This window comes from Anolis sagrei, chromosome 3, assembly GCF_037176765.1.
Source record: "Anolis sagrei isolate rAnoSag1 chromosome 3, rAnoSag1.mat, whole genome shotgun sequence".
Taxonomy (NCBI): domain Eukaryota; kingdom Metazoa; phylum Chordata; class Lepidosauria; order Squamata; family Dactyloidae; genus Anolis; species Anolis sagrei.
This window is the reverse complement of record NC_090023.1, coordinates 147,640,953-147,655,569: the sequence shown is the minus strand read 5'-3', so window position 1 is coordinate 147,655,569 and position 14,617 is coordinate 147,640,953. Positions and strand designations below refer to the sequence as shown.

General features: G+C 37.4%; 1 protein-coding gene across 9 annotated transcripts in view; it reads left to right on the top strand.

Moving 5' to 3' along the window:
- USP54 (ubiquitin specific peptidase 54) overlaps positions 1-14,617 on the top strand; it is an 87,481-nt gene that overhangs the window by 45,624 nt on the left and 27,240 nt on the right. For all 9 annotated transcript variants that reach the window (XM_060769185.2, XM_060769186.2, XM_060769189.2 and 6 more), the window contains 11 exons: positions 2,107-2,199; positions 2,851-2,985; positions 4,080-4,193; positions 4,294-4,376; positions 4,939-5,044; positions 7,149-7,295; positions 7,471-7,620; positions 8,937-9,105; positions 9,788-9,958; positions 11,840-11,971; positions 12,135-12,494. In XM_060769185.2, coding sequence (XP_060625168.2) covers positions 2,107-2,199; positions 2,851-2,985; positions 4,080-4,193; positions 4,294-4,376; positions 4,939-5,044; positions 7,149-7,295; positions 7,471-7,620; positions 8,937-9,105; positions 9,788-9,958; positions 11,840-11,971; positions 12,135-12,494 — 1,660 coding nt within the window. The remainder of the gene's footprint in view (positions 1-2,106; positions 2,200-2,850; positions 2,986-4,079; positions 4,194-4,293; positions 4,377-4,938; positions 5,045-7,148; positions 7,296-7,470; positions 7,621-8,936; positions 9,106-9,787; positions 9,959-11,839; positions 11,972-12,134; positions 12,495-14,617) is intronic.

Here is a 14,617-nt window from a genome sequence, read left to right as displayed (position 1 = left end):
TGATATGCTAAATGTTTATAGTATATTTATATATTTTAAAGTTTATAACATTTGTCACAGTTTTCAAAGACTATGTTAGAGCTCAAGATTAGGGTGGAATGAGGATGTTTTCCTTGACTCCCAAAACCTTCATGTGCTTGATCTTGTCTCTTCATTCATTAACTTCCCTTTGCTAATTAAACACTTCTAAATCATGTATCTATTTGCATTCAATCAAATATAAGTATTACACTTCATCCAATCAGGAATAGACCCATGCCTCCATTAAAAACCAGGCTGTCTTCTCTCACCCCACTTTCATCTAGTTCAAAATCTGACCCTATCTTTCTTCTACAGATATACCCACAAATCGTAGAGCAATAAAACAACCAGGAATAAACATGCCCAATTAACCTAATCAACTGATCCCTTTGTCCAGTTCTCTTAATCAGTTCTTCAAGTCCAGTAACTTTCCTCCGAGATTCTGGTCTCCCCACCCTCCTCTCTGACTCAGATTTCACCTCTTCATGTTGGTATTTTTTTTCCTTTTGTGCTCAGTGGAATAACCCCCTTCCCCTCGAAATCAAATCACAGCATAATTGTCCTGGACTAGATGGGTTTTGGTGGTGACCTAGAGTGCTGTTGTAGACTTAAAGCAAGTGCTCTAACAGTGTCCACTCTCTGAGACATCTATTACTGAAAGTATGTTCTCTGTGGGACTGCCTTTGAAGAGTATTTGGAAATTTCAGTTAATACAGAGAGCTGCAGCCAAATTCTTAACCAGGGTGGATTACAGGGAGACAAAACTCCCTTGTTATCACAGCAGTTCTGGACAAAATTCAAAGTTCTGGATTTGGCTTAGAAAACTGACACAGTTCACATCCAGACTATCTGATGTACTATACTTCACCATATGAGTTTGCCTGGTCCCTGAGATAGCTGGAGAGACCGTTCTCTCAGTTCCACTTCCTTAACAGGCACAAATGGTAGGGATGCAACATGGGGTCTCCTCAATAGCAGCCCTGGGCTCTCCAGTCCCCTTTCTAGGAAGGCTGGAATAGTTCCCACTTTGCCATTTCCTCAGGCTTTTGGGAGTTGAAAGTTTTTTTTTAAAGGGCTTTAAAAAGAATGCTATATTCATTTCATAATTGTTTCTTAAACTGTTTTAACACATCTAATGGTATTTTCCTGATTGTTTTTAACTGTTACTAGCCGTCCCCTGCCACGTGTTGCTGTGGCCCAATCTGGTGATTTGGAAAATAAAATAATGAGAAAGTGTTGGTTTCTAATATATGTAATGTCTTTATGCTTGTGGGTAAAAAGTATTTCTTGCTATTTCTTTGCCAGTGGTGATGTGGAGATTGCCTGCTTTGCCTCCTCTGGAACATGTAACATATCATTGTCCTTCTTTAGGGGTCCCTTTCAGATCTTTGATACTGCATCTGTCATATACATATATGTGTGTGTGTGAATGGCTGGATGGCCCTTTGTCAAGAGGGCTTAGATTATATTTTCTTGCCCTGGTGAAGGGAGTTTGACTGGGAAGTCAAGACCCGGGGGGGGGGGGGGAGGTCACCAGGGGGGTGTCAGAAGGGTCACTAAGGACCACCAGAAAACACAGTATTTTCTGTTGGTCATGGGGGTTCTGTGTGGGATGTTTGGCCCAATCCCATCGTTGTGTAGTGTTATAGTAGTGTTATTTAATCTTTCTGACACGGGGGACAGTTTTTCCCCCTCTGTTTTATGACTAATGCTCTATTTGTTCCCATTGACTCCAGTTGCTTCTTCCTTTTCTGGAAACTTTCCATGGTCCAACAGCTGATGACTTGTGGACTGCCACTAATCTACGAATGACCATTTTGAATAATAGGGTCTTACATATGTCTGTATCTGTATTTATGAATCCTCGGTATTTCTCTCTGTTTATATTAGCTTAAATTTTGGAGTCGATTAGCTTAAAGTTTGGAGGTTAAAGATTAAATACAGTGCCCTGGATTTTGTGTGTGTGTGTTTAAATGCTTTTGCTGAACTTGTTTATAACCCAATTTTAACCAAAGCTTCTTATATAAGGCATGCTGAGGTTGATTCATTCAAAACAATTACTTTCTGTTCTACTTTGCTTTACAGGTTCTGTGGCATCTTGATATTTTTCGACGTAGTTTTCGTCAACTTACAACGCACAAATGTATGGGAGATTCCTGTATATTTTGTGCTCTCAAAGTAAGTGAATTCAGTTGAGAAAAGAAAATTGATAGTCAACATGAATAGTTTAGTGAAAATATTAGACCAACAGATAAATGTGTGCTCAATATATCTGAGAGAGAGAACAATAGATGCACCATTATCATTGGAGACACAGGTGGCCCTGGTGGATTGGAATAGATTTTGTCAATTTAGGCTGGACAGAAATAAGCTTGCAATGGTTATTAATTTCTCTGGTAACCTCCCTTTTAGACTCTTGCAATGCCTTACTTTTGGGGCTTTCTTTGATTGATTTGATGGATTAGGAATCAGCTGTTTTCCCTTGAAATAGGCAGTAATAGCAGAGAGCTTCTTTTCAACCATTTCAAAGCTCCCTGCTTGAGCGGTGATGGCATGATCATCAGCATAGATGAAACTCTCAGTCCCTCCTGGCAGTGGTTGATCATTTGTGAAAAGGTTAAACATGGATGGCTGAAGCACGCTCCCCTGAGGCAGGGCATTCTTCTGTCTTTGTCATCAGCTTTGTCATCAGCTTCTCTGGAATTAATTACAGGAAGCTGAAAATGTAATGGTTATTTAACTTCCTATTTCTATTTGTATGCTTTGTTCCTCTCTTCGGAGATTTTTCTTTTGTAGTAACTACTTATTCTTTCCCCCCTCTTCGTTTAGGGTATCTTTAACCAGTTTCAGTGTAGCAATGAAAAAGTATTACCTTCTGATGCTCTTCGTAGTGCTCTGGCCAAGACTTTTCAAGATGAGCAACGTTTCCAACTGGGTATCATGGATGATGCTGCTGAATGCTTTGTGAGTGTAACATCTATGAAATGTTTGCAAACAAACAAATCCCTTTTTGCTAAACAGGGACTACTCAAATTGCAAATGGCCAAAAAAGGGAAGGGGATGTGACTATTAATGCTGTGAAAAAATCCAACTACTATTATACGAGAAACACAGAAATACCAATATTGCCACCCCAGAAATGAAGTGCAGCTCTTACCTAGTAGCAGCTATTATGTGAGGAAATATGGTAACTTGATATCTTTTATTTGTTCCCTTCAATAGAATTTAAACCACAAATTACTGAATACACTATAATAAAGTTATCCCAGGTCAGTAAGCCAAAATCTGTTAGTGTTTGCTGGCTTCTCTTTTTAATAATAATAATCATCATCATAATTTTATTTCTTACCCATATCTCCTCATGGCTTGATGCTGGTTACAAAACAATTAAAATACATAAACACAGCAAACTACAGATACACACACAAAAACGTACCTCCATAAAAGTTACATACCAAAACATATCTCTATGAAATACATATTAAAACAGACAAAACAAAGGACATGCATTAACATTCATGTTTATGTTTAAAGACTATCGGGGTAGGCCTTCCGAAAGAGACAGATCGTCACTTGTGTCTTAAATTCCAAAGGCTGATTTAGCTGTTTGATCTCTACCAGTAGGTCGTTCCACAGCCTTTAGATGCTACGTTGAATGTTATTCAAATGAAATAATGACAAAATCATAACTTTTGATTTTAGTGGAACTCTCTGCCCCGGAGTGTGGTTGAGGCTCCTCCTTTGGAGGCTTTTAAACATAGGCTGGATGGCCATCTGTCAGGGGCGCTTTGAATGCAATTTTCTTTCTTCTTGGCAGGGGATTGGACTGGATGGGCCATGAGGTCTCTTCCAACTCTATGATTCTATTCTATGAAATGTAGAAAGTCAATAGATGTTATGCTATTTAAATTAATGTATAGGAACTGTGTTTTTCTTGTCATTTCAATGTATTTAGAATGCTCAGAAGAATTTTACCTCCTGGCTTTAAACTCTCATATTTTGCCATTAATCTGTAATAATTTCTATATGACTTTTGTCTTATCTCTCTTTAATTCCAGGAGAATCTCTTAATGAGGATTCACTTCCACATTGCAGATGAATCTAAGGAAGACATTTGTACTGCCCCTCATTGCATATCACACCAGAAGTTTGCAATGACTTTATTTGAGCAAGTATGACACAAATCAATTCCAAATTCATTTGCGAAATGATGAAATACACATATGGAAATAAGGCTTTTGTGTTTGAATAATATATCTATTTCTTATTTAGTGTGTCTGTACAAGTTGTGGTGCCACTTCTGACCCATTGCCCTTTATCCAGATGGTGCATTATATCTCAACCACTTCACTCTGGTGAGTTCTTTCTTTCTTTTTTACATTAGGAGACAACATATCCCCGTTGTTTCAGTTTTCTTCTTTGCACATCTCCACAACTAGACAAAGCATTATTTTCACCAGTTTACCAAAATTATTGAACTCAGTTTCCTTCCCTGCCACTGAAGCCGAATTTTGGAATGCTAGAACTAGTGTTTGAAACACTAGAACAGTATTGAACAAATTCACAAAATAAAAAAGTCTTGGCCTCTGCCTAAAATGTCCCAGCAAACCCTAAAATACCCTCTGTGTGCCTTAAGAGCATTTGATGGATACTTGGCAACAACATTTGGGGGTGGGGTGGAGTTTCTTTAAATGTGGGGAGAATATCGTGGGGATCCCTCCCCATTTCCTGTGGGCTAATGTAGCCCCCTTGCCTTCAATAGTTGTCCACCCCTGCTATAAATGTATAAAGATTATTTTTAGTACTGATTCAATCCAAACCTAGAGTAGATCCATTAAACTTGTCACTGACTTAAGTACCATTTGTGAAATTCAAATAGAAGTGTTAGTCTTGTTATATAATCTTTTTAACTTACAGTAATCAGGCAATTTGCATGCTGGAAAGACGAGAGAAACCCACTCCAGATATGTTTGGAGAGCTTCTACAGAATGCCAGCACCATGGGTGACTTAAGAAACTGCCCGGTTTGTATATGTTGTTTGCCTTAAATACAAGCAGTAGACCAAATGAAGAAAATGATATGTATACTAAGATTTACTAACTATAAATGTTCACAATTTGGCCAACAAAGAGTATAGCCCTGTTCCGATATTTCTTCCATTCTGATTAAAAGTCCTATTATAGTAAGAGCCACATATCCCCAGGCACTACTTGAACAAGCAGTAAGAAAGGTTTTTGTTTTTCTTGTTTGCTTGATTGATACCTTTTGATGATGCTAAGTTAGATAGCACAGCCTATAAAATATTTAGGCCACCATTAGATGTGTTATTTTTTGTAAATATTATATTGATTTCTTTCTTCTGTAGTAGTATTTCCTGAATAGATTTTAATCTGAGAGTAATGTTTATCTGAAGGATAAGTAATTTGAAACACTGAATACAATGAAAATAAATATTTTCAGCCTTTGTTATCTCTTCCTGTATTTGAAAAAGGCTTCCTATCTATCTTATTCTTCATACCATTTGGAGGTAGGAGGCTTTTGAAGTAGATTGAAGCATAACTTCATATTCTCAGCCACTAGTTGTTCTGTAATTTTCTCCTGAAAAGCTAAATGTTGGTGCTTTCAAAACATTTGTGTATATTTTTACTTGGGATTATTGGATAGTGTCCTTGTAAATAATAAAAATAGCAATACAAATTTTAATGTGCTAATTAAAATATTTTACTAAGAATAAAATACAATAGAATCACCCAAAGTCTCCAGTAAGTCTCTTGCACTAGCTTCACATCTTTTTGAAGTAATTTCAGTACATTGGCACAACCCTGGCACAACCCTTTTCAATGCTTTAAAGTGGCAGTTCCCAAACTGTGTTCCCAGAACCCTGGGGTTCCATGAATGCATCATAAGGGTTCTGTGAAAACATCTTTAAAATCATCCATAGCAGAGCACCTGATGAACCAACCTGGACACATCATATTATTTGAGAACACAGAAATGCTGGACCACTCTAACAACCACCATGTCAGACTACACAGAGAAGCCACTGAAATTCACAAGCATGTGGACAATTTCAACAGAAAGGAGGAAACCACGAAAATGAACAAAATCTGGCTACCCATATTATAAAAAACTAAAATCAGGACAGTAAATAAAGAGAACCCTGAAACAATAGGGGAATTCCTGACATGAAACAATCTTATACCTCCCGAGGAGGAGGAGGAGGAAGAACTACTACTACTACTACTACTACTACTACTACTTTATTTTTATACCCCGCCTCCATCTCCCTGAAGCGACTTGGGGCAGCTTAAAAAGGGACATGCCCAACAAAACAGGTTAAAATAAGCAACAAAGAGTTCCCCCAGGCAGGGATCAGCCAGTCTTTAAAGCCGCAAGGCCACTCAATGCTAATGAAGGTGGCCAGTTGCAACATTCACACTTGCCTCAAGCAGACTAGAGCTCTTTCTCCCACCCTGGACATTCTACAGATACATAAACCTCACTTGCCTAGTTTCCAACAGGCTTCACAACTTCTGAGGATGCCTGCCATAGATATGGGCAAAACGTCAGGAAAGAATGCTTCTGGAACATGGCCATACAGCCTGGAAAACTCACAGCAGCCCATCTTTAAAATCTTTTTCAATTTTTTAAAGGTCCATGCCAGAGTATTTTATTGAAATTCAATGTACAATTTAAAAACAAAATTTGAATATCTTTATTTCCAGTCCTACTACATTATACAGAACACCCAGGCAATAGGAGTAGATGGAAGAAGGAAGAATTGGGGGGGGGGGGGTTACAGTGCTTAGAGTTAGAGTTTGAGTTCTGCAGGAAAATCAGGGATAGAATTAGAGTTCTGGGAGGTGGGGGGAGTGTTGTGAAGGATTTTATGTCCAAAAATGTTTGGTCATGCTGCTTTAAAAGAGTTTAATGTTGTCCTTTCTGCATTCTTGCTCATTTCTGCTGTTTGAATCAATTAAGTTTCATGGCATTTCTTGACTCAATGGGTGTCCTATACTTGGGACTAGTAATTGGAGTTTACCCCTAAACATTTAGGAAGTAAGCAGGCAAGCCAGAAGCAGAATGTTTTAATTATATCAGTCAAACTTTTCCTTTTCAACTTTCAGAGCAACTGTGGGGAAAAAATTCGCATTCGTCGCGTGTTGATGAATTCTCCACAGATAATCACAATTGGTCTGGTATGGGACTCGGATCATTCCGATCTGGCAGAGGATGTCATTCACAGCTTGGGCACTTGCCTTAAATTGGGAGATGTGAGTGTTACGTCCCTGGCAATATGCAGCTTCCCTGTGTTTGCTTATCACTGCTCCTTGGTTTTGCTTCTACTAAAATGCACATATTTTAAAACTGAGCTTGAGCTTTAAAAAATTATGTTTGGCAATCTTCAAATTAATGGGAAAATGACGTGATTATTCTTTCCCTTTTAAGCTTTTCTTCAGAGTAACAGATGACAGAGCAAAGCAATGTGAACTGTATTTGGTTGGAATGATATGCTACTATGGAAAGCATTACTCTACCTTCTTCTTTCAAACAAAGATTCGTAAATGGATGTACTTTGATGATGCCCATGTCAAAGAGGTAAGAAAATCAGATATGTGTGTCTGTGTATAAAACAGTAATGATGCTAAGTGTTTGGCTATCTTGTTTTTCTCCCCAAATATCCAAAATGTTCTCCCTAGTTCTGATCTGAATGTATCATAAGTAAGTTGAATACCCACCTCCATGTTAGCATTGAAACGTTTTGTGATTCTTACATAGAAGATGTATTGTCTTTTCTTGTTATGATGCATGGAGACATTTATTGCTTCAAATCTGAGCCTTTCATTTCTATTCTGTTCTTATCAAAAGACAAGCACACTGGAATGTATAGAATATCCTAATATTTGCATTTTAGAAAAACAGAGCACTATATTTTCAATGTACTGGTAACCAACTGCATTTTGAGCAAGACCCTTGTTATATAGTCATTCTGTTATACACCAACTGTTTGGCCTTAAAAGCATGCTATTTTCTCTCTACAATTTTGGATACAGTTACATAACTAATTTATATTTCACAATATATATCAAGTGAAGTTCTTCCACCAATGAAAAAGATAGTTTGGTTTATTAGTTTGGTTTTCCCATCCCTCAAATTTGCTCTGGCAGGTTGCATAGCTCCTGAACAAGAGGAAAGGAAACTCCTGTTCCATTTGAAGTCCAATTTTGTAATCTATACTTTAGCCAATTGGATTGAGCTCTGTAAAATACCAATCCAAATTTCAATCCTTAAAATGCTTTAATCAAAACTAAAATTTTCATTAGCATATAACTTCCCCGTTGTTCTAAAATATTTAAGATTTCTTTAATAGCTCAAAGTATTATCTTGGTATGTTAACCTGAAAACACAATCAGAAAACTTAACAATTGTTTTCCGTTATCAGACAAAGTTGGGCTTCTGTTTATCTGTCAAAACAAGTGTCTTACTAATGATATGATGGCAATCAAAACAGACTATAAAATACTAATTGCCGATCAAAATTTTATATTTTTTCCAGAAAGTATTGCGTATTTACTTTAATACAAACTATAATTGTGACAAAAAAAATATTCAGCTATTGATTTACTTAACTTGGACCTTGAGCATTACAAAGTTCTTAAGGAGAAATAGGTGCATTGATTTCAATGCTATAGTTTAATTGAGTTAGGAATTGTGACCAGATTCTGTCACAGTGATGCTTCCAGCATTGGATGTCCTGGCTAAGGCTGATGGGAGACACAAATCTAGGCACCCACACAGTTCTCTTCGTAGTATAGACCTAGGATGATCAGTGATATATAACAGCAAATTAATGTCAATTTAGCAAAGATAAATATTGTTAACATGTATTTTGTACTTTTTAACAAAAATTTCAGATAGGCCCTAAATGGAAAGATGTTGTTACTAAGTGCATTAAGGGACATTATCAGCCCTTGCTACTACTTTATGCAGATCCAAGAGGAACTCCAGTATCAACACAGGATCTGCCCACACAGGTGGATCTTCAGCAGTATACCAGAACTTACTATGATAGTGAAGACTCAGGTAATCTTTTTTTATTTTTGTCTTTTTTCTGGTTTTTTTCCTAGTCATCATGGTGCATAATGTATGTGTTGTGAGTAATTGTGATGTACATGTAGAAGTTTGCAAGACCTGAGCAGGACTGTTAATGCCAAGGTGACATGGAGATCTCTTATTGATAGGATTACCATGTCAAGGTAATTTAACAGCAGTTAACAACAACAAATTATCCAAATAACAATATATTCAAACTGACTTAATCCTTTTGTGAACTACATTGGTAATTCACAAAATTCCTGTGTGATTTTGTATTTTGTTGTATTTTATTTGAGTTGTCTTTTACAGTGAATAAAAAAATTCTTTTGTGCTTTTGAGGTAAAAATATTTTCCTCTAAATTTTCCCTGTGCTTTAGAGGAAAACAGGTTTTGTTGGCTCCATTGCAGGATGCACATACAGCTATTCCTTTGCTTTATGTTTTACATTATTGTTGCAATTGTTTGTTTTGGTTGTTGTAAACAGCCTTGAGTCCCGAACTGGAAGAAAGGTGGGGTATTACTATTATTTCTCTAAACCGAGGGGAAAGGAGCAAGGAGGAGAAGAAGGATGACAATATCCTGACTTTCATTAATTTTCTGTTTCCCAGTTTTTTTACTTAGCCCCCTTCTCATTTGTGATGATAATTCTCACAAGATTTCCTTTTAATAGGGCGTGAACCCTCTATCACAAGTGATACTAGGACAGACTCCTCTACAGACAGCTATCCCTATAAACATTCACATCATGAATCTGTGGTCAGTCATTTCTCTTCTGATTCTCAAGGCACTGTCATTTACAACATGGAAAATGATGCAGCTTCACAAAGCAGCAGAGATACAGGTAGTTCTTTTGTTCATTTGAGAAAATGAACTTTTTTCTTGTCAAGAACCTAATAAAAAGGCCTTTATAAGTATCTCAAGAACTCTTAAGTAGAAGGTCCATTGGAGAGGACGGAGGATGCTACCCACTTCAGTATGTGTCATCATAATTTCTCTCTCACCTGGGAAATACTTTGAATGTGTGTAGTTGCTTTAAAAATATTGAACTGAATTAAATCTAAAAAGTGTAATCAGCATTGACGCCTATGGGCCCTTCCACACAGCCATCTAACCCAGAATATCAAGGCAGAAAATCTCACAATATCTGATTTGAACTGGGTTAGCTGAGTCCATACTACCATATATTCTAGTTCAAAGCAGAAAATGTCAGATTTTTTTTCAGTTGTGTGGAAGGGGCCTAAGTGTAACAGCATGTTGCTAAAAAGGTCACACACAGTGACTGTTGCTTCAGCAAAGCAGTTTCAGAGCACAGGCCTTTTATCAGACAAGGACATTATCACACCGTGGTCTGTTATCGTCTGTTAGCATTGCATTCCTGTTCTCTGTGAAAACGGGAACATCCTGGCTGTTCACCTTTTCCTTTTGCAGAGTCCCACTAATAGTGCTCTATTCTATTAATCCAGATTGTGTATTAATATTTGTTTAGCACAGTACCTTGTAAATCACTCCTCCCTACCTGTGCTTTCTGGTACGTTCTGTGTGATTTTGATATTTGGCTTATTTTCATGAGATTTTGCTACTTCATGTTTTTGTTAGTATTCCATTTTGCTATTGTGCAACCACTTTACACATTTCCCATTCATCTCTCTGTACCTGTAACAAATATTAATGCAGTGTTGACTCTAGTGGATGAAAATGTATTGAAGTCTTAAATAAATTAGTTTGTGCTGCAAGGGAGTGGTGTAGTTTTCAGTGTCAAACCTGATGTTGTGATGCTGGGACCACAATAGCATAACTCCAGGAGTTCCAATCTGTGGCAGTGTTTGTCAGTTTAAATCCATCTCAGTACTTCACGATTAAAGGTTTGCATCCAAAAGATGTTTAATCTGGAAGTTAAAAGTGACATGCCTTCTCATGTTCTCTTGCAACATACTTTATCCTAAGATGGAGAAACATTCACCAGCAAATTCACAGAACACTAATGTTCCATTGAACTTACTTGTTAGGGAGAGGATATGTGAAAACACCATCATATTAATTATTAGGGCATCTTACACACTGAAGTAGTGAGTTCCACTGTTGAACAGCTTTTATGGTCAGGAAGTTCTTACTAATATTCAGGTGGAATTGCCTTTCCTGTAATTTGAACCCATTGTTCTCATAGTTCCAGTCTCCAGGGGAGCAGAAAACAAATCTGCTCCCTCTTGATAACATCCTTTGATGGCAGATAAGAGTTAATGTATTAATTTTATTATAATATTTATCATTCATCCTATATCTGATGGAGCCAGCATGACATAATGATTTGAGTCTGGCCTATAACAATGGAGAACAGGGTTCAAATCTCTATTCGGCCATGAAACCCACTGGATGAACTTGGGCAAGTCACACACACTCAGCCTCAAAGGAAGGCAATGGCCAGCCACTTTTGAACAAATCTTGCCAAGTAAATTCTATGATAGGTTTGCCTTAGGCTGACCATAAATCAAGGATGAGTTGAATGCACATATCAACAGCAAAATCTCATGGTGGCTTACAATTAATTAATGAACCACTGGTAGCTTTTCCTTTTCCATACTTTTAATTTTCCTGTGCTCAGGCATCAACTGGAAAGTTTTAGATATCACAATTTTGTGAGGAATTTACAAGCTGTATTATTCTTAAAATGCAGAGCAGCCAATCAGAATGCTGTTTCAATCTAAAGTGTATTTTGTTCTCTCAGGACACTTGACTGACAGCGAGTGTAATCAGAGACATATTTCTAAAAAGAGCTCACTGACAGACCGTAAGAGGAATTCCAGCAAATCTCGAAGAAAGGGTGATGAGTCACAGCCATCAGGATATCACAGTGAAGGCAAGAAAAACACTTTTATTCTGAAATCACTTTGTTTGTCAGATTTCGAGCATGGATTTAGGTCTTCTTCGTGGCTCTACCACTTCAAACAGATGATGTGAAATGTGCTGTTTATTTAAAAATAAGCTGGCTATGTTTCTAATGCTCTTCTTCTGTTCTGCAGGGGAAACACTAAAGGAGAAACAGGCCCCTAGAGCTGCCCCTAAGACATTGAGCAGCACCAGCAGGCTAAGGGAATTTAAAGAGACAGTCAGCAACATGATCCACAACAGACCATCACAGACAAGCCAGAGCTCTCCACGAAGAGGGAAAGATCAGAGTGAAAAGCCTGGAGGTCTGCCTGCTCAGTCTCGAGACTGGGAAATGGAGAGTACTAGTAGTGAATCCAAATCAAGTTCTTCTAGCAGGTACCGGCCAACTTGGAGACCTAAAAGGGAGTCACTGAACATAGACAGCATCTTCAATAAAGAAAAGAGGAAACAGTGCGGCTACACACAGCTCAGTCCCTTCTCTGAAGATGCAGGTAAGCATTTGGGTTACATGTGTTACGTGATAGAAAATGTGACTGTATTTGTTATTGTGTAGAAATCTTTAAGAATGTACACATTTGGCCAATTTGTGCAGCTAAAGCATTTATCTGTGAGATACACATTTGAAAATGTGTGTAGAAATTTTGCTATTTTGATGTACAATATTCTGATTCTTGGACAAGAAAAGCATTTCTCAAAAATACTTTGGAAGGACTTAGACTCCTTATTTTTTTATTGTATTCCACTTTACCTGTATATAGGAAACCCAACATTTCAATGCTGTTATTGTTGTTTTCTTTCCAGTAGCACAACTATGACAAAGAAATTAGTAGAAAGCACTTACTAGTAATGGCTTTCTTTGTTAGTATTTGATTATTGGGGTTTGCTTCGAATAAAAGAGAGCTTTAAATTTTGGAGCAAAATATAGTTTTCATGAACATGACATTGGGGATTCTTGAGTGGAGATAACAGATGAAAATACAATTGTGTTGCTCAAAGAAAATGTCAATCTGAAAGCTGTATATCAACTGATGATGATTTTTTGAGGTCCTCCTTTCCATCCTGCAATTCTCATATGTGAGAGAAGGATATCACAATTTGAATGACTAATTGTTGATGTATCAATTACATGAGGAACTACTGGATAAGATAGATTTGCATACATTGCATGAAAAATGGTCCACTTAACTTATTTAATACGTATACTAATGCTGAATAAAACTGACTCAGTGTGTGTCTTCTGCAATGCCACTTCTGGTCTACTGTAATATTTGCTTGAAGAAAAATAGTGGTAGTGTCTCTTTGGTATTTTCCTGCCATTATAGAGAGAGTAGAGGGGATTGGTACTTCTTTTGGGTGACTGGAATGGACTAAGCTCCTTTCTGAGCTAGGGAGGGAGAGGTGGCAGGCAGCACCCACAGCAGCAACAACAGATAAGATGGGGGTTGCTTGGGAAAGGGGGAGGGTAGACTGACGTTCCACTTCTTACTCATAAGTTCCCCTCCTCTCTCTGAGCAGTTGAGAAGGGAGAGTACTTAGTCACAGAGGAAAAATGGCACAAAAGCACAAGTAATTTTTTCTCCAGTTCTTTATAGCCTCTCAACAGCCTCATGATTGTTTATTAAATAAACGCAAGGCACTGGTGACATTCTTTTGCAGAATTTAGGGGTACACAGATTTCCCTATATAGAAAATTGATTATATTATCACAGATTAAACTTTATTACAATCTTTGGGCCGTCTTACATGATCTCAGACTTCTGGCCAATACCAAGAATTGACATAAGCAGGGGCCTTTCTTCCTAAGAGAACCTAAGGCATAAAGCCCTTGTACTGTTGACCAGCTGAACTATATGTTAATGGCAGTACAATGATTTCTAGGATTGATAGCCATAATCATCTTTGTCATTTATATGATACAGCTCAACTTAACATTGCCTCCAATTTAGGATTTTCCATTTCAACTGCAGCAGTGTTCCTTAATGGAAAGTACAGCATATATTATACAGTTGTATAATGCATGAAATGGCAAAAACGTCTTTCTGAAATACCATTTTAGTCCCCAGATTGCACCTGAGTACTTACTATAGATTATTCCCTTAGGTTTGGGAGCTTACTACAGAGTTTAGGGTCACTGATCTCTTGTAAATGCATATTCGTGCTCTAAAAAGTTTACAATTGTGGAGATTTTTCCAAAAGGTACCAAATTCATCTGAACAGATTTTCCAGGAATAAAAATATGCTGATGATATGGATTCTTTTGTTATAAAATGTGTTTTTATTGGTACATAATACTCTACTCCTAGACAATAATGTGCTGCCTCCTATAACTTATTTTTTAAAACTGAGTGCCTTTTAGACACAAACTCCACAATTATATATATATATATAAAACACCACAGGCTTTCAGAAGCAAGTGACAGTGTTATTTAGGTTACTTCAGGCAGTGCTACAACTCTCTTTTATATAAGCAATCAAGGTGCATGCATTCTCACCCTTTCTCTCTGGTAATGATATATAAGAAGACACATTCATTTTGTGGCCATCCATACTGCTGGTGTAGATGACATCAAGGTAGATACTGTAAATCACTCTCCTGGAGTCAATGTTTGAGACC